Genomic DNA, 21,870 nt, shown 5'->3' on the forward strand with positions numbered 1-21,870 from the left:
TATTATTGAAACGAAAAGGCTTTGGACCCCAATTTTCTAAAACTTTTGCCCATATCAAAGGTTTGTGGTCTGATCTATCCTGGTAACCGGTTTGAAGAATTGCATCGGGCCATAGGATAGCCCATTTGCTATTGATAAACACTCGATCAATACGAGAGAATTTACCGAAAGGCCCTTCCCATGTAAACTCATCATTGGATAGCACTTGATCAATAAGATTAGCTTGACTAATGAAATTATTAAACGAATCAATGCTATTTTGATCAATAGTTTCCCGTAACCTTTCCTCAGATGAGCATACCGAGTTAAAATCACCTAGAAAGCACAATGGACCCGGCCATTGATTTGCCACACTAATTAATTGAGACCAAACAAATTGTTTTTTGAACTCAAGGTAAGGAGCATAAACATTGACGATAAAAACAATTTGGTTGTTAGGAAGATACCTTAATATAGTAGCAATCCAATGTTTATGAGACCAACTTTGGATTAAAGAGAAAAAATCAAGTCTCCATATTGAGAGTAATCCACCCGAATGACCACTTGCACCAATTTGGATTGAATCGAAAGAAAAATGTTTCCAAATCTCATTGAGGGTTGGTTGAGTAACTTGTTTTACCATGGTCTCTTGAATTGCTAGAAATTGCAATTGGAATCGGTTAACAAAGTACCCGCCAAACGACCTCTTGAACCGTTACCAAGGCCGCGGGTATTTCACGAGGCGAGCCTCATGGTTTTGGTTTAGTGATTGGAGAATCGTATTCGGCCATATTTTGCATCATGACCCCAAAGTCTGCCATCACCTCTTGAAAAGTGAGTTTTTTGCCTCCAAATTGACCAGAGGATGTGATGTTGTTTTTCAATTTATGGACATCTCTAACCACATGATTAATTTCATTTGAAGTGTCGAAAACACCTGATAAGTCTGGGATTTGCTCACTCCAATTTTGATCTTTGGCTAAATTTTTGGTAGAAACTTTGGTGTTATTGTTAAGGGTGAATGGCTCGGTTATTGGGGGAAGAACACATCTAGCTTTTAATTTTTCACAAGAGTCTTTGCACCCTTTATCAATGCAAAAGTTAGATTGAGAATTTTTGGCAGGGCTGGAAGTTTTGACTATTTCAACAAATGAGGGAGGATCAACATGAATAGTAGAAGAATCAACACTATTGCAAAAGGGGGGATCGGCTGTAGCAGGAGAGATTTTTGGGAAAAGGGAGCCAAGGTTAGGATAGTCATTTAAGTTTAGGTTGAAGGGGACATGATTAATAGGTTGAGTAGGGGATGAAAGGGACTTGGCATTGGTGTCCTCATTGTCAACATCATAGGCAATACTTTGTACCTTAAAGAGATTTGTTTTGATCTCAATCTCTGCTTTTCTAAAGACCTCACCTTTTTCTTTTTGTTTTTTGACTGCATTAGTAACCTTTTCCATAGAATTATGGATAACTCTAGGTGCATTTTCCGAGAAGGTATTGAAAGGTTTTTTTGGAGATTCAAAATTCAAATTAACATCCTCAACGTTAATCTCTCCATCCTCTAGAGTAGTGACATGTGACTTTGTAACCGGAACAGTGACAGTAGGTTTTGCCTCCGGAATGATAACTTCCGGTGAAGATTTTTCGCTTTTGAACGCGTCAAGATCTGCCATTTCATTGAATTCTTCAATGATAACACTATCAATGGTTTCCATAATATCGTCTTCAAAGACTTCTTCGATCCAAAGTTTACCAAAAAACTTGTTTTCAATTTTGGCGTCAATGTATTGCCTAATGAGTCCAGGGTCATCAGTTTCGATTAAAGCTTGTAATACGTCGGGTCGTTGAAGGTTATGGGATAAAGTATCTATTTGAATCATTCTTCCAAAGAAGTTGGCCACTTCGATGGTGCAATCAGAAGAACAGCAGTTAAAAGGAACGCCTTTGATAACGATTTTGGTAATTCTAGAGAATTTATTGGCATAACCAGACATTGGAATAATGTCTACAAATTCCAACTTACTAGAAGAAGGACCACTCGTTATTCGTTTATAACTTTCCACGTCTTTGCAACAAACGATGTAGGCGTAGTGACCCCAAGTGGACACAGAATCTACGATTATGGATCTCTTTTTTAGCCATTTAAAAAGCTTTAAGGCCTTTATTGGGATTCTGTCTACGATTAGGGCTGAGAGGTTAAGGCGTTTAGTAGTATCGACATTAACAGCATGGTTAATCCCAGGTTTTGATGATTTTGTGGGTGGTGGATTGAAATTGGAAACAGAAGGATTAACAGGTTTGTGTTCATCATACCTGGGCAAAATGTTGATATTCATGTCCTTTTTTGCATAACCTACTGTTAAAGGGCGTTTATGAAGAAGTTCACCATTCATTGCTTCAACTACTCGATTTGCTTGATCCAAATTTTGAAACTTGATAAAGGTAAAAGATCTATTTTTTTTCCAAGAAACACCCACAATTGTACCAAAATTGAGAAGAGCATTTTTTATGATATGAGGATCGACTGTTGATGCTAAATTTCCTAAAAATAAGGTTGTTTTTTTTGGAAATGAGTGAGTTGCATTCTGGGTTTTTGATGAGTATTGAGGATTGAATTGTGGTTGTTTTGGTAGAGGGATGGAATTGGGAAATGACGGTTTGAAAGAGGGGAAAGTTTGAGAGAGAATTTTTTTTTTTTGGAAAGGTAAAGCATATATTATTAAAAATAGATGAGGTACAGAAGGCATATAAGATAATGCCTTACAAGATTACATCAAAAACCAATTAAAGAAAGGGAGAAAGTAAAACAATTACAAACTAACTAGCCATGATCATCAAAGGAGTTCGGATTTATCAACCATTGCGACCAATTGAGGGATGGCTTTCTAGACCTGTTTGAAATCCATTCATAAGCTTTTAGCTGAATTTCACTGACTAACATCGGCCCAATGCTCCTCTTTTTCTTGAAAACTAAATCATTTCTATGTTTCCAAATCATGTAACCGGTGATCCATTCCACAGCTTGCCAAAGTTTAGAATATTTGTTGGGGATCAGCGAATGCGAAGTACCCACGAACAACTCATCAAAAGAGACAAACGAAGAAGAAAAACAATTCCACCAACGACATACACGAGACCAAACGTCGGCAGCAAAAGGACATAGTAGAAGAGTATGATCCACCGTCTCAATATCATTCTTACAAATGGGGCAGAGAATCGAATCAAGATCCACACCTCGTCTATCTAATTCCGAAAGAACCGGAAGTCTATTTCTCTTTACCCGCCAAACGAAGATGCCAAGATGTTGAGGGATAAAACTGTTACGCATTGTTTCTTTGGGCGACACAATTGTAGGGAGGAGCTCGGAATTAATAAGCGAATTAAGAGTAGAAACTACAAAGCGTCCATCATTGTTTAGAAACCAAGGCCATGAATCAGGCAAAGTAGATGAGAACTTAAAGCCATGTAGAATTGATAACAGTTCATTTAGCTCTCCATTAGTGCGACCAGAGGGAGTCCTACACCAGCTGAAATTTGCCGACCAGTCACCCATCTCATTGCATTTGATTAATCGATCCATAACCATTGCGTCCTTCATAAGTTCAAGTCGAAATAATCTGGGGAAAGTTTCTGCGAATGAATAATTGCCTAACCAAGATTTTTTCCAAAATAGCGTGCTGTTTCCTTGGTTAACAACCCTCACAAATGAGTTGGAAAAATCGATACCGATACTGTTAATATGATAGCCCGCTGCTCTTATACCATTCCATATCGAGTGCCAGCTTCTTATAACATTAAAATCATTAGAATTCAACCCCCCGTCCCGCCCATAAAGACTTCTTATAATTTTGACCCACACAGTGTTAGTTTCATTACGAAACCTCCACCACCATTTTTTGAGCAAAGCTAAATTTTTAGCTTTTAGAGTACCAATATTTAATCCACCTACTTCGTAAGGCAGTAGGATGTGTTCCCATTTAACCCATGATATTTTTGAGATATCATTTGACCCACCCCAAAAAAATTTGCGACGAATACCTTCTAGTAGGTTGAGGACACTTGCAGGAGCTCGGAATAGGGAGAAGGCATACAAAGGAAGACTACTGAGAACCGATTTGATAAGAGTGAGACTACCACCGAATGAAAGCGTTTTCGTTTTCCAAGTTCCCAACTTTGTATTAAATTTCTCAATTACTTTGTCCCAATCTTTAATCTGTTTCATCTTTTGACCGATAGGAACCCCAAGGTACGTAAAAGGAAATGAACCTACTCGACATCCCATAAAATTTGCCATTTCTTCAATGGATGTATTAGTGACACCGACCCCATAAAGGCAACTTTTAGAGAAATTTACCTTTAGACCCGAGAATATTTCAAAACACTTAAGGAGCTTGAATAGATTACCGGCATTTCTTTTGTTCCAATCACCAAAGAATATAGTGTCGTCCGCTTATTGTAGATGCGAAACTAAAATATTATTCGACCCAATATCAAGACCTTTGAAAAGTTTGATATCGATAGCGTGTTTAACCATAAGGTTGAGACCTTCGATCGCCATTATGAAAAGATAAGGAGAAAGGGGATCCCCTTGTCTAACTCCCCTTTGGAGATAAAATTCCTTAGTAGGAGAGCCATTAATTAGAGCGGATATCGAAGCCGATTTAATACAAGTGGAGATCCAAGCGATCCATTTCTTTCCAAAACCCATGCATTCTAGAGTAGTAAAAAGATATTTCCAATTAAGACTATCGAACGCTTTCTCGAAAACGACCATAAAGATAAGGCCTTTTTTCTTTTGAAACTTTAAATCTTCTACTACCTCATTGGCTACTAGAATGCCATCAAGAATGTATCTGCCTTTTATAAAGGCACTTTGTTCCGGGCCGATAATGGAATGAAGAACTTTTCTTAGACGATTTGCCAGTAATTTGGATACAATTTTGTAATAGCTTCCAATTAGGCTTATGGGGCGATAATCGCCTAGATGAACGGGATCTTTCTTTTTAGGAAGCAAGGTGAAAAATGATGCATTACACCCATTTGAAATAACTTCTTTATCCCAAAACCATTTTATGGCACATTTTAAATCATCTTTGATAACTGATAATGCTAAAAACGAACATATATTTCATAGCATTATCCCTCAAGAAAGACAAGCTTTTAGTTGCAATTGTTCTATTTACAAGTGATATTCGTTTAAATAATAAAAGGTGAAGACAAAAGATAGATTCGACAAATTAAAGACGCAAATGACCAAAAAGCTCAAAAGTACAAAATACAATCAAAGTGGTTCTAATTATTGATAAGAAACGTCTCAAAATTACAAGAGTACAAGACGCAAAACGCAAAGTACAAGATATTAAATTATACGCAAGGACGTTCGAAAATCCGGAACCGGGACCAAAGTCAACTCTCAACGCTCGACGCAACGGACTAAAAATTACAAGTCAACTATGCACACGAATATAATATAATATTTAAATAATTCTTAAAATTATTTATATATTATATATATTATTATAAACCGTCGGCAAGCAAAGAAACAAAGTCTTGTGAGCTGGAAAAAGGGGCCATGCGATCGCATGGCCTGGAAGGCAAAAATCCATGCGATCGCATGGCAGTAGGTGACAGCCCACATTGCTATAAATTCGCGTGTTTTGGTTCAATATCCATCATCTTTTTCTCTTCTCATTCATCAACGTATATATATTTATATTTTAATTTTAATTTTAATTTTAAATTCTAATAATAAGGGTATGTTAGCGAACGTTGTAAGGGTGTAAGTCGAAATTCTGTCCGTGTAACGCTACGCTATTTTTAATCACTGTAAGTTATGGTTAATGTTATTTTTAAATTAATGTCTCGTAGCTAAGTTATTATTATGCTTATTTAATGCCGAAGTAATCATGATGTTGGGCTAAATATTAAAATTAGGTAATTGGGCTTTGTACCATAATTGGGGTTTGGATAAAAGAACGACACTTGTGGAAATTAGACTATGGACTATTAATGGGCTTTATATTAATTAAATGATACCTCGTTAATTTAATATATAGACTTATAATTTGACGTATTTATATATAACCACATACGCTTAACTGGGTACGGTGGGCGGGATATCTATAAATACCAATAATTGTTCATTTTACCGGACACGGAACTGGATTAATAGTTAATAGACTTGTTGAAACAGTGGTGGATTACATTCAAGGGTAATTGGTGTAATTGTTAACAAAGTAGTAAAACCTTGGTTTACACGCAGTCGATAACCTGGTGTATTCATTAAACAAAGTATTAAAACCTTGTTACAATTCGAATCCCCAATTAGTTGGAATATTTGACTTCGGGAATAAGAATAATTTGACGAAGACTTTCGCACTTTATATTTATGACTGATGGACTATTATGGACAAATCCGTATGGACATATCGAATAATCCAGGACAAATGACAATTAACTCATGGGAATAAACTAAAAACAACACGTCAAACATCATGATTACGGAAGTTTAAATAAGCATAATTCCTTTATTTCATATTTAATTTCCTTTATTTTATATTTAATTGCACTTTTAAATATCGCACCTTTATTTATTATCATTATATTTAATTGCACTTTTAATTATCGTACTCTTTAATTATTTTTATCGCAATTTCATTATCGTTATTTACTTTACGCTTTAAATTAAGTTGTATTTATTTTTAGTATTTTACATTAGGTTTTAACTGCGACTTAAGTTTTAAAATCGACAAACTGGTCATTAAACGGTAAAAACCCCCTCTTTTATAATAATAATACTACTTATATATATTTTTGTATTTTTACAAATATAGTTTTTAAAAAAATATAGCGTTAAGCTTGTTTAAGAGTTCCCTGTGGACGAACTGGACTTACTAAAAACTACACTACTGTACGATTAGGTACACTGCCTATAAGTGTTGTTGCAAGGTTTAGGTATATCCATTCTATAAATAAATAAATATCTTGTGTAAAATTGTATCGTATTTAATAGTATTTCGTTGTAAAAATAATACTATTTCCTAGTACCCCTCGCACACATCAAGTATTTTTGGCGCCGATGCCGGGGAGCATTCTTGCTTAAACGCCGGAAGCGTAACGCTATATATATATATATATATAAAATATATTTATTTTTAGTTTACTTTTATAAAAATACGCTTTTGTAAAAATACGTTTTAAATATTCAAAAATATAAAAAGAAAAACAAAAATTATATATTTTTAATAGTTTGTTAAATATATAAGTTTTATAAATTTTCTCTATTTCTATTTTTAGTTTGTAAAAATATAAGTTTTATTTAATAAATACTTTTTATAAATATAAAAACAGCAAAAAATAAATAAATATATATATATATATATATATATATATATATATATATATATATATATATATATATATATATATAAAAGTCTCGGCCCGTTCACTGTAGCAGCCCATATACTGGCCCGAAACCCTGGCCCATGCGATCGCATGAGCCCGAAGGCAAATTTCCATGCGATCGCATGAGGGTTTCTGACACGCGACAGTTAACTCCAACAGCAATCATTACGGATTATTATTATTAATTATTATTAATATAAACCCTAATTAGGTTTAGATTATATAATTAATTAGTTTAGTTTTTAATTAATTTGTATTTTAAGTTTAATTAGTTTAATTAATTTATAAAACTTAATACTTTTATAAAATAAAAATATAAAAATAATATTTTTATAAAAATTGTACTTTTTACAACTTTAAGTTTATTTTTATATTTTGTATCTTTTTGTTCGTTTTTAGCGTAATATTTGTATTTTTCGTTCGTATTTAGTTTTAAGTCATAGTTTTTGCCACAGTTATTTTTATTTTTTAGATTTTTAGGATTTGTCGTAAAATCCCTTAAGTGCTTTTTCTTTATACTAAGATTTAGGTGCTTTAGAATTTTGCGACGCTGTTCTAAGATTTTAGTACCTTTTTAAGTTATTGCCGTTTTGGGATATAGTATTTTTCTAAGCTTTAATATTTTTAGACGTAACTTTTAATTATTAGTTTTTAGTTCCTTTTTAAGTTTCGACGCGCTACGTTCTTTTTATTATTTTTCGACCTTTTATTTTTTTGACGTTTTTCGACGCGCTCTTTTTCTTTCTTTTTTCTCGCCGCTCTAGTTTTTAGGACTTAGATTTTTTTTCTATTTCTTATCTAAAATTTCTTTAAATTTAAACGAAAAAATTATTTTAAGTGGTTAAATTGATAGACATCAAAATTTTCTGGTTCGTAGTAATAGTTGGATTTGTACGTGGACCGGGTTATTGGAGTCAAACAGTACTCAATTATATTGAGACCAAACGAATCATACCCCTCTGCTGCATCTTTTGGCTATTCGAAACGTGGGCAAAATCAGAAAAGTCTATTAATTTGATAACTTATATAATTTTTCTTATTTTTAAAAACTAATAGGATATTCAGTGAATGCACCGAGCAAAACGTTCAACACCTTTTGTACGTTCACCACCTGTAACTCGATCAAGACATCTAGCAAATATTGTCGCCGATGATTTTTCTTTAGAATCGTCATCCAGTCGACCAAGTACTCCAATTCAAATTTCCGATAATTCATTTTTTGAACCCGACCTCACAATTGAGAATCCGGAGAATATTCAGGGACAATTCATAGATCCTGAACCATTAATCTTTCCTCCGGAACCACCAATCATTCAAACAGAGATTATTGAGGAACCAACCATTAAATCAGAATCCTATAGTGATTCAGATTCAATAAATTCAATCATGGAAAATCTGGAACCTCTAAGTATGGAAGACCGAATGCGAGCTAAATGCACTGGCCGAGGTCACGCAATTACTCAACCTGACATTAATGCGCCAGATTATGAAATCAAAGGACAAATCCTACACATGGTAACTAATCAATGCCAATTTAGTGGTGCGCCGAAGGAAGATCCAAATGAACATCTTCGTACCTTTAATAGGATCTGTACTCTATTTAAAATAAGAGAAGTGGAGGATGAACAGATATTTCTCATGTTATTTCCCTGGACTTTAAAGGGAGAAGCCAAAGATTGGTTAGAATCGTTACCTGAAGGGGCGATTGATACATGGGATGTTTTAGTTGAAAAATTTCTTAAACAATTCTTTCCGGCATCTAAAGTCGTGAGACTTCAAGGAGAAATTGTTACGTTCACACAAAAGCCAAATGAAACTTTATATGAGGCGTGGACAAGATTTGGAAAGTTATTAAGAGGATGTCCGCAACATGGTTTAGATACTTGTCAAATAGTACAAATATTCTACCAAGGATGCGACATCACTACAAGAAAAGATATCGATATAGCAGCTGGTGGTTCCATTATGAAGAAAACCGCAACTTACGCTTACAAAATTATTGATAACACTGCTTCCCACTCACATGAGTGGCACCAAGAAAAAGATATCGTTAGATCATCTAAAGCAGCTAGAGCCGATTCTAGCCATGACTTAGATTCCATTTCCGCAAAGATAGATGCTGTCGAGAGACGAATGGAAAAGATGACTAAGGATATTCACTCAATACGAATTAGTTGTGAGCAGTGTGGAGGACCACATTTGACAAAAGATTGTCTCAGTATTGAACTAACAATGGAACAAAGAGAGAATGTTTCATACATAAACCAAAGGCCTGGAAATAATTATCAGAATAATTATCAACCGCCAAGACCAATCTACAATCAAAACCAGAACTATAACCGAAATTTTCCATACAACAACCAACAAGGTCCTAGCAATCAACAAGTATCCAACAATACTTACAATCAGCAAAGACCTAATTTTCAAAACAAACCACCACAAACCGATGATAAAAAGCCAAATTTAGAAGATATGATGTCGAAGCTAGTTGAATCTCAAACACAGTTTTTCACATATCAGAAACAAACCAATGAACAAAATGCTCAAGCATTTAGAAATCAACAAGCTTCTATTCAAAATTTGGAACAAGAAGTGAGCAACCTAGCAAGGTTGATAGGTGAAAGAAAATCGGGAAGTTTACCAAGTGATACAAATGCAAACCCCCGGAATGAAACAGCTAGAGCCATTACCACAAGAAGTGGTATTACACTTAAACCACCTGAAATACCTGTAATTTCTGATGAAGCTATTCCTAGTCCACAAGAACCACAATCTGAACAAGATAAGGAAAAAAGAACCGGTAGTTAAAAAGGTTAATGAAGATAACACAGTTAAGGCTAAACCTTATGTTAAACCATACCAACCACCACTTCCTTACCCGAGTAAAATGAAAAAAGAGAGACTTGAAGCCGAGCAATCCAAATTCTTGGATATGTTTAAACAGATAAATGTAAATCTTCCTTTCATTGATGTGATTTTAGGAATGCCTAGATATGCTAAATTTTTGAAAGATCTAATCACAAATAGAAAGAAAATGGAAGAACTCTCGGCTGTTACTATGAATGTTAATTGTTCTGCGGTGCTATTGAATAAAATACCAGAATAATTATCTGATCCAGGAAGTTTCACGATTCCATGTTTTCTGGGTAGTCTTAGTTCAATAGAAGCATTGGCAGACTTAGGTGCTAGTATAAATTTAATGCCGTATTCACTATACACTAAACTAGACCTTGGAGAATTGAAACCAACACGAATAAGTATACAACTAGCCGATCGATCAGTAAAATATCCTAGAGGGATAATGGAGAACATGCTAGTTAAAGTTGGTACTTTAGTATTTCCAGTAGATTTTGTTATTCTGGATATGGAAGAAGATTCTCGAGTTCCTCTCATATTAGGAAGACCATTCTTAAACACGGCCAAAGCAATAATAGACGTGTTTGGTAAGAAACTGACCCTAAGTATAGAGGACGAGAGTGTTACCTTTTCTGTGGATAGAGCCATGCAACAACCGCAATCTGCAGATGATACATGTTATTATATTCAAACTATAGAATCACATGCAGAATTGTTAGAAGAATTTCCAGAATTACAAGGAACAGGAGAATGTTCTTTAGGAGAAGGAACTGAACCAATTGATGAAACTGAAATGTTAGCTACACTTATGGCTAATGGATATGAACTAACAACAGAAAAAATTCAAATGCTAAAAGAAGAAGACATATATCGATATAAATCATTGATAGAAGAACCACCAACATTAGAGTTAAAGCCACTTCCAAACCCTTTGGAATATGCTTATTTACATGGTAAATCTGAATTACCTGTAATAATATCGTCTTCTCTTACTGAAAATGAAAAATCTCAACTTATTTCTGTGCTAAAAGCTCATAAACCAACTATTGCATGGAAGATTCATGACATTAAAGGGATAAGTCCTTCGTATTGCACACATAAAATCCTTACAGAAGAAGGTCATAAAACGTATGTGCAACGCCAACGAAGACTAAATCCTAATATGCAAGATGTTGTTAAGAAAGAAATTATTAAACTGCTAGATGCAGGTTTAATTTATCTAATCTCTGATAGTCCATGGGTAAGCCCAGTTCAATGCGTACCTAAGAAGGGTGGCATGACTGTCATTACAAATGAAAAAATTAAGCTTATTCCTACTAGGACTGTAACAGGATGGTGTGTTTGTATTGATTATAGAAAATTAAATGACGCCACCCGAAAAGATCACTTTCCCTTACCTTTTATTGATCAAATGTTGGAAAGATTAGCCGGAAATAGTTACTATTGTTTTCTTGATGGTTTTTCCGGATATTTTCAAATTCCAATAGCACCCGAGGATCAAGAGAAAACCACATTCACGTGCCCTTATGGTACTTTTGCTTACAAACGCATGCCATTTGGACTTTGCAACGCCCCTGCAACCTTTCAAAGGTGCGTGATGGCGATTTTTCACGACATGATAGAAGAATGCATGGAAGTTTTCATGGATAACTTTTCAGTCTTCGGTGATACTTTTGAATCATGTCTAGTTAATCTTGAACGAATGCTTATTAGATGCGAACAATCAAATCTAGTTCTTAATTGGGAGAAATGCCATTTCATGGTTAAAGAAGGCATCGTTCTTGGTCATAAAATTTCAAAGGAAGGAATTGAAGTGGATAGAGCTAAAGTAGATGTAATTGCTAAACTTCCACATCCCACAAATGTTAGAGGAGTTAGGAGTTTTCTAGGGCATGCCGGTTTTTACCGACGTTTCATAAAAGATTTTTCTAAAATTGCCACTCCTATGAATAAACTCCTAGAAAAGGATGCTCCATTCATCTTTTCAGATGAATGTATCAAATCTTTTAATATTCTTAAAGAAAAACTCACTAATGTGCCAATCATGATAACTCCAAATTGGAATCTACCATTTGAACTAATGTGCGATGCAAGTGATTTTGCAATGGGACCCGTTTTAGGACAAAGGATTGAAAAACGATTTCAACCTAATTATTATGCTAGTAAGACGTTATAAGGAGCACAAACGAATTATATAACTACTAAAAAAGAACTCCTTGCTATTGTCTTTGCTTTTGACAAATTTCGATCATATCTAGTTCTAGCTAAAACGGTAGTCTATACCGACCATTCTGCTCTTAGATACCTATTTTCGAAACAAGATGCTAAACCACGATTAATCTGTTGGATCTTACTCTTACAAGAGTTTGATATTGAAATCCGAGATAAAAAGGGAGCAGAAAATCTCGTCGCTGATCATCTTTCTCGTCTTGAAAATCCCGAATTAGAAGTTCTAAATGAATCGACCATACAAGACAACTTTCCTGATGAATATCTATTGAAGATAGATTATAATGAAATTCCATGGTTTGCAGAATATGCAAACTACTTAGTATGTGGATTCCTTGAAAAAGGATTATCGTACCAAAAACGAAAGAAATTCTTTAGTGATATAAAACACTATTTCTGGGAAGATCCACATTTGTTTAAAAGTTATCCCGATGGAATAATACGCCGATGTGTATTCGGAGACGAAGCTAGTCAAATCTTAAACCATTGTCACACAGGACCAACAGGAGGGCATTATGGGCCTCAACTAACAGCAAGAAAAGTTTATGATGCTGGATTCTATTGGCCTACAATTTTCAAAGACGCACACCTTCTTTGCAAATCCTGTGATGCTTGTCAAAGGGCCGAAAAAATAAGTCAACGTGATGAAATGCCACAAAATGTCATTCAAGTATGTGAAGTATTTGACATTTGGGGTATTGACTTTATGGGTCCATTTCCAAAATCTCATAATAATCTCTACATTCTCGTTGCCATTGATTATGTATCTAAATGGGCGGAAGCACAAGCTCTCCCAACTAACGATGCACGAGTTGTAGTCAACTTCTTAAAACGTCTTTTTGCTAGGTTTGGAACACCGAAAGCTTTAATAAGTGATCGGGGTACTCATTTTTGTAATAATCAACTTGAGAAAGTTCTCAAAAGATATGGAGTAACTCATAAAATCTCCACCGCATATCATCCACAGACAAGTGGACAAGTTGAAAATACCAACCGAGCTTTAAAATGTATTCTAGAGAAAACCGTAGGATCAAATCCGAAGGAATGGTCCATTAAATTGGAGGATGCACTCTGGGCTTTTAGAACAGCCTACAAAACTCCAATTGGTACCACACCTTTTAGACTCGTTTACGGAAAAGCATGTCATCTTCCAGTAGAAATTGAACACAAAGCATTTTGGGCTTTGAAGACATATAATCTTGATTTACATGAAGTCGGACGTCTACGATTAAGTCAACTAAATGAATTAGAAGAATTAAGACATGAAGCATACGAAAATTCGTTAATCTATAAGGAAAGAACGAAGAATGGCATGATAAAAGAATCAGAAGTTCAAAAGAATTTAAGGAAGGAGACAGAGTTCTTCTTTTCAATTCACGATTCAAGCTATTTCCTGGAAAATTGAAATCAAGATGGTCTGGACCATTCATAGTCAAAAGAGTTTTCCCATACGGAACAATCGAGTTAATAAATTCAAATGGGATTGAATTTAAAGTTAATGGTCACAGAGTTAAACATTACATACATGGTCCGATGGAAGTTGACAATGAAGTCAATCATAATTTCACCACCCAAGAAAATCCTCAAAATGAAAATATAAATATGTTATCAACAACATATGAAAAATTAAAATTGGAAAATAGGGAGGATTCAAATTTGAGTGATGAAGAAGAATTCTTATACAAACCTCCCATTCCAAGAAAAGAAGAAAAATGTGAACAAGAATTTCAAATAGAAGTGAAAGAACCAAGAAAAGAACACCCGAAAAAGGTTTACAAACCAACTCGACCTACTAAAGCAGGAGACCCGGGTGAATTTATCATTTCTTGCTTGCTTAATGATGGTGCTGTATATAATGGACTCACAGATTTAAGAGCAAGTGCAAATATTATGCCTCTTTCCTTATACAAACGATTATGTATGGGTAAATTAAAACCAACCAAAATAGGTGTTCAATCATTTGACCAAACCATTAAACACCCGGTTGGAATAGCAAATAATTTACTTGTTAACGTGGGAAGTTTGACCTTTGTTGCAAACTTCATAGTGATTAATATGGAGGAAAACCTCGATATTCCTCTAATTTTAGGTCGCCCATTTTTAGCAACCACCAAGGCATTCATTGATGTAAGAGAAGGTAGAATGACACTTAGGGATGGTGATAAATCGATCACCTTTGTAAACCGAAAGTTTAAATCTCCACCAACCAAAACTGTTAAACCAATAAAAATGCATAAGTGTGGGGAAGATGAAGAAACACTTAATGATGATCCAATCACAAAGAACCCCGTTGATGATACGAAATTAGATGAACCCGTTTTTAACAGTTCAACGAAGAAACTTTATAAACGGATTCACGATGCTAAGATTAATGGAAACTTTAAATTATGTAACCGATTAGTATCCAATTTATCTCCAAAAGAAAAGGCAATGTTAGTTGAATTTGTGAAAGTGACGGAGGAAATCAACAAATGGATTGAAGTAAAAGTCAAAGATATACAAGTTGTTGATGATCCAATTGAAAATAACGTTAATCACAATTTCAACTAAGTGTGGGGAGGTTTGAATCTTTTTAGGGTAATATGTATTTCTGTTATAGTTAGATTTTCTGTTTTCGTGTAGTTCTCGAGAATGGAATCCGAATGGTCTTTTCCTAGCTGACCCTAAAGAACTAGTCTTCTCCCCCCATTCTGAATTTTTATTTTTTTTAGGTTTTACGAGATGAAGACTTCCTGTGAACTAAACCATGGTCTAATGCTACACACTTTGATCACTAAACGTAATAATGACACCCTTCCAAGTGAAATAGTATCATTAATCAGAGGTAAATTGGACGGAGTAAGAAAAGAATCCAGGAACGAAAAATAATAAGTTATAGTTTGGTAAAGGAAAAATCAAAATTCGCAGCAAAAAGAAGAGCACGACACCTTGAAAGATGTCACAAATGCGGAAAATGGTCACACGAAGGAAAATGCTCGACGAATCAGACATATTCCAATACCGAATTCGTCACTTTATGCAGAGATGGACCGTTCATATGTTTCGAAGAAAAAACGTTGAATGCTCGAGGTTACGCCTATGTAGCCATGGAAAACCAATTAGTCCGACTATCTTATGAGTGGGCTAAAACAGGTCACTGAGAATTCTATTTCACAGGTAAGTATGTACAGTTTTTTTTATTTTTTATTTTATTGCTTTGAACCTTTTGATAATAAACGCTAATTTGTTCGCTATAAAGTATTAAATTTGTATTCGATAAAATTAGGTCTTGCGACCGAAATTATTGATATCATACAAAAATTTATTACATCACTGCAAAATTTACCGTTTATTCTTAAGGTATAAATATCTTTAATCAATCAACCCAAAATATTTCAGAAATTCGTCAGGAGTAAAACTAGGTAAAACAGCCGAAATTACTTTACCGAAAAGAGGGGCGTATATTTTTTGATAATATTTGATTGATTAAAGTGGGATAAAAGGCCAAAAAGATTTTTAATTTTATTTTTACTTTGTTTTTAAAATTAAAATTAATATTAAATTATTAATGTAACTTTTTAAAATTAATATATTTAAAATTGTAAATATTTGAAAAATTAATACTTTTAATATAAGTTTGTATGAATAAAAACAAAAATATAATATAAGTTTGGTGTGAATTTTTTTTTAATATTATTAATATGAATTTTTAATTTTATACATTTTAAATTTATGTTTTATGTGAATTTAAAAACAAAAATTTACTTTATTTCGCTAAGTTAAAAATTGATTTCTAAAAATTCGTCGTGAGTTGAAGACTAGGCCATTGAACTGAAATTGCTTTACCCAAGGGAGGGGCAAGAACTTTTATTATCATTATTTTTAATCTTATTGAATTAAAGTATGCCAAAAACATTTAAAAAAACCCAAAAATCTTTGCTTTTAAAACTGCGCTTAAAATTGACAAATTTTAAAATTTTGTCGAGGGACGGACTAGGACAACGATCCGAAATGCCCTCATCCTAAAAAGAAACAAATTTTTAAAATTTAATTAATTATATGTTTTAAAAGTGTAAGATTTTTATTAAAAAAAAAAAAAAAAAACAACAACAACAGACCCCATGCGATCGCATGGGGTTCCTTTACAAACTCCATGCGATCGCATGGAGCTGGATTCCAGGCCACAAACAAGTACCATCGACTGGTCTGTCTTTCTCACACCACAACACACACAATACACGAAAATTCTCCCAAAACCCTCTCAAATTTCATCATTTTTCCACCGTAATTCGTCAAATTTCTTGCTCTAATCATGCCTAGGTTCGGATTCTTCAACAAAAAGGTAAAAATTACACCCCTAAACTCTAAAATTTCATAGTTTTTGTGATAATTACCAATATTTTACCTAATGCAATTTTGTTAATTTCTAGTGTAATTAGTGTTAAATTGTTAGTATTTTATGCATGTATAACCTAGATTGATGCTATTTAACATGATTTGAAGCCAAAAACTTCAAAATTTTTAGGAATCTAGGGTTTGTGTTCTTGAGAAATTTGGGGCTTTTTGATATAAACAGGTTATGGCCGATTTTTAAAATGAATTATTGCTAAATTAAGTAGTGTAACATGTTTAGGTAGCTAAATGATCTAAACATTGATCCTAAACATGATTTTTGAAGATTAAAGTAGACTTTTTAGGTACAAAATTCATGAACTTGATTAATTTGATATAATTGCCATTTGAGACTTATTTAATTGTTAGTTATGACTATTTTGACATGTTATTTGAGTTAAATGCTTATAAACTTTGTATACATTTTCATATGTGCTTATTTGAAAAAGTGTAGAATTGTAAAAAATGTGAAAATGTGTATAAGTTTAATTTTGATTGAACATGTTATTGTGGTTAATTTAAATTGTTATTTTGCTAACACTAATGCATATTTGGATGCACAAATTTTGTGTTTAATGTGTTTTGCAGAAAACCGATACTGCTGGTGCTTCATCGTCATCTAGACAACCACAACAGGAGCCTGAACCAGAATATGAGCCGCAATACGAGCCAGAACCTGAACAAGAACCACAACAGGAACAACAACATCAGCCTGATCAACACGTACCTTATTATGATCCGCTACAATTTGTTAATCAATTCATAGTATTTTCGATGCATCCGCCTGTAGAATACCCAACGATTCCTGAACACACGTTGCATCCTAATCTGAGATACGATAGACGATGGAGAGATTACCCGGCATATCAAAGTAATAAATTCAAATTAGTAACGAAAGATGTAGAGGTGCCTAGGGTAATTGATTGGAATCCTTTGGAAAGGGTTCAACTTGCTGACCGTGTTAGGGAGCATTTGATCCAAAGGTATGGCAGTTCTTCTTTTACTGATTGGGAACGCTTATTCACCATTCGTAGACCTGTATATAAGGAATGGTGTGTTGAGCTGATGAGTACTATAGCGTTAAATGTAGATGTAGATAGATTAGATGATAGAAGTTTTCTTAGGTTTATACTTGGCCGTAGGATGTACAGGATGTCCATGCTGGACATGGCCAGGGCTTTACAGATATATACGCCCGCTGAATTACTACTACCCGATTGTATGAATTTGATTTATCGTGGTGAAAGGGTAGATAGGAATTTCGATGCGAACGCCGTCTGGAGGCGTATGTCAGATTATAATATTTTTGGGCGGGGAGGAACACATACCTACTTACATATTAACAGAGCCGAGCTTCGTATAATTCATAGATTTTTGGCAAACTCGATTACACAGAGAGGTCACAACAAGGAAAAATTGACCTTACATGATTTATTTTACCTAAAGTGTATTCGAGACCCAAGAGGCTTTGTTAATATCCCTTACTGTGTTGGTTTTTATTTGTCTAAGATGGTTGAAGGAATACATGAAGGGGGGATAATTGGAGGAGGTATTTTTGTTACTCTCATTGGAGAGTATTTAGGTGTAGATAAGGACCAAGGGGGTCCACTTTTGGAATGTAGGGAACATGTTGAACTTCTAGGATTGAGGGTTTATGTGGGTGCTAAGGTATTAAAGAGTAGACGCAACCAGGCAATACCCTATGAAGGTAGTCATCCTCAGGTAGAGAGAGACTCAGATGAGAAGATGGAGGAAGCAGATGACATTAGGAATGTCATTCGGGAGGCTATGACTGATGTCTACCAGCGTGTAGATGAGGTAGATATGACAAACGCGGAGAGATTTCGTCGGATGGAGCAGTGGCAAGCCCGGAATGATTACGAGCATTCCAGGCAATGACAGCATGATAGATGGGACTATCATCAGTGTCAGATTATGAGCCGGCTGTCACCTCAGGATCACTACGTTTCGACCCGACCCGCTTACTATCCTCAACACCAGCCCGAGATGAGACCACCTTATACTCTCTACGACCCTAACCAGGCATACCAGTACACCTATCACCAACCATGGAACTCGGACGATGACATGAACTGGAACCCCTATTCAGATTGATTTAGTTCATGTTGGTAATTTTTATGACTTTTATTTTTATTATTTCTGTTTATTTATGTTTAAACACATTATATTTTGATACATTAATGTATTGTTTAATATTTTTATTATTTGGTACTAATATTTCATATTTGATTTGAAAGTGAGATTTTAAGTCCCATTTCAAATTACAATGCTTGTTTATATTTGTATGTATGTATATTGTCAATTGTACACAACAGGGTAAAACAGCGCATTTTCAAAGACTGGCATTAAGTTCAGCAAAAGCTAGTACTTTTGACGACAAAACGAAAAACAAATGTGATGTAACAACAAGATGGAATGAACAAATGATGTGCACCATTTATCATTCAACAAACAAACGCCAATATATTTGAAAACCTTGGTAAAATTTAATCATTTTTCTACGCTAATCACCCTCAATAATTTAAATTGTTACTGATTTCTTGCAAATGAGGGCATTGCAAGATCTTAAGTGTGGGAAGGGGTTAAATTCTTTCGGATTTTTAAAATTTTAAACTTATACACTTGGTTACCATTAAAAATACTAGTAAAGCAGTAGTTGTATTAGAATCTAGTACTCTATGATAATAAAGAACAGCCCTAGTCTTATATACTGCTACCCAATTCTAGTAAAAAATTTCAAAATTTTCAATTAAATGAATTCAAAATCATGTTTATACATATTTATGAACGATAAAACTAGGTGTTAAACACCGAAATTATTGTTACCTCGGAAAGGACATAAATTGAGAAACAAACCAAAATGTTAGAATTCATTTAAAATGGAATAGAGGACAATAAAAAGGCAAAGAAAGGAAAATAAAAGCCAAGTATGGGAAAAATTTACTAAGTTATTTAAAACATAAGTCACATATTTTTGTAACAAATAACTGAAGATACTTTTGCTTTAGACTAATCTAAACAGTTTTACCCAATTTACTGTAATACATTTAAAAGAAAGATGGATCTACACGATGAATCAATTCCATCATTAAAAGGAAGTAAAGTCTTCCGAAAAAGAAACGCGCTTCTTGATTTAGGTCAGGAAGTTGTCGTCCAGACCAGCTGTAGGTTGACGAAAAATCTAGAAAAGTCATCACTAAAATCAGCAGGAAATCCACGGACCTCAGCATCAAACAGGGTCGCCAAGTGGTCAGACTTATCCTAACCATGAGAGGATCTGTCTCGTACAATGAGGAGGACGCCGTGCAAATTAGCTGGATAAGACTAATGAATCAGATCCCCAGAAAAGGATAATCTCCTTAAAGATCAAAAATCAGCTTTTAAGCCTGATATTACTCAGTCCTAGAGATTGATCTTAAAGATTGAGAATTACAAACTCATGGAATTCGATGATATCTAAACTCGAGCTTGAACGAGAAAATATTTTGATCAAAATTACAAACCGATTTGTTTTCTGAAAACCCATTTTCAATGCGTTCATTACCATTGAACGTAAAATCCTAGGAATTCACCTGGAATTCATTAGGTCACCTGAACCAAATCGGATGTCAACTGTAAGAACGGTGGTTGCATAGTATGATCGAAGACAGGACCTTGTGCCAAACCGAAAAATTATAAGGGTGAGCTTTACTATTGCTCCTACCAAGGATAGTAATTGCATCCGACACGTTATAGACCATAATTAAAAGCATGTCAGGGGATATTGCCTTAACAGTTGCTTGTTCAACGCTTTCCTTTACAACCGGACGGTAGTTTACCGAAAGGTAATATACGGAACAAGTATACTGGACGTGTTGCTTTCCAAATACAAGGTTAACAAATGGGTGACACAAAACCACAATTTTTGAGCTAAATTTTAAAATCTGAAACCCACCAAACCCACAAAAACATTTCGCAAACACCGGTGAAGGGTTATTCCGGAAAACTTATCTAGGGTAAAAGCTAGATTAAATTTTCAAAAGATCAAATGTTTTCATAAAGATATAATTTCCTTAAAGGATCTAAATTTTTATAGTCATGTGGGACTGTAAACCACAACGTTATTACCATTGTTTATACCGCCGTAGATGTACAAAGTGTGAAGAATAAAGAAGTGATTCTAGTATTTTTATTTCAAGACTATATTGCTTGAGGACAAGCAACGCTCAAGTGTGGGAATATTTGATAATGCTAAAAAAGAACATATATTTCATAGCATTATCCCTCAAGAAAGACAAGCTTTTAGTTGCAATTGTTCTATTTACAAGTGATATTCGTTTAAATAATAAAAGGTGAAGACAAAAGACAGATTCGACAAATTGAAGACGTAAACGACCAAAAAGCTCAAAAGTACAAAATACAATCAAAGTGGTTCCAATTATTGATAAGAAATGTCTCAAAATTACAAGAGTACAAGACGCAAAACGCAAAGTACAAGATATTAAATTATACGCAAGGACGTTCGAAAATCCGGAACCGGGACCAAAGTCAACTCTCAACGCTCGACGCAACGGACTAAAAATTACAAGTCAACTATGCACACGAATATAATATAATATTTAAATAATTCTTAAAATTATTTATATATTATATATATATTATTATAAACCGTCGGCAAGCAAAGAAATAAAGTCTTGTGAGCTGGAAAAAGGGGCCATGCGATCGCATGGCCTGGAAGGCAAAAAGCCATGCGATCGCATGGCAGTAGGTGACAGCCCACATTGCTATAAATTCGCGCGTTTTGGTTCAATATCCATCATCTTTTTCTCTTCTCATTCATCAACGTATATATATTTATATTTTAATTTTAATTTTAATTTTAATTTTAAATTCTAATAATAAGGGTATGCTAGCGAATGTTGTAAGGGTGTAAGTCGAAATTCTGTCCGTGTAACGCTACGCTATTTTTAATAACTGTAAGTTATGATTAATGTTATTTTTAAATTAATGTCTCGTAGCTAAGTTATTATT

At 34.3% G+C, this 21,870-nt stretch overlaps 1 protein-coding gene across 1 annotated transcript; it reads right to left on the reverse strand.

The window, feature by feature from the left end:
• Positions 1–2,800: 2,800 nt before the first annotated feature.
• On the reverse strand, positions 2,801–3,565 carry LOC139902081 (uncharacterized). The gene has a single exon (XM_071884738.1). The coding sequence runs from the start codon at positions 3,563–3,565 to the stop codon at positions 2,801–2,803; it is 765 nt and encodes a 254-aa protein (XP_071740839.1).
• Positions 3,566–21,870: the final 18,305 nt, after the last annotated feature.

This window comes from Rutidosis leptorrhynchoides, chromosome 3 (genome assembly GCF_046630445.1).
Source record: "Rutidosis leptorrhynchoides isolate AG116_Rl617_1_P2 chromosome 3, CSIRO_AGI_Rlap_v1, whole genome shotgun sequence".
Taxonomy (NCBI): domain Eukaryota; kingdom Viridiplantae; phylum Streptophyta; class Magnoliopsida; order Asterales; family Asteraceae; genus Rutidosis; species Rutidosis leptorrhynchoides.

Bases quoted from the DNA above. Each gene is read 5' to 3' on its own strand.
- LOC139902081 (XM_071884738.1), bottom strand. From the start codon at position 3,565: ATGGTTATGGATCGATTAATCAAATGCAATGAGATGGGTGACTGGTCG.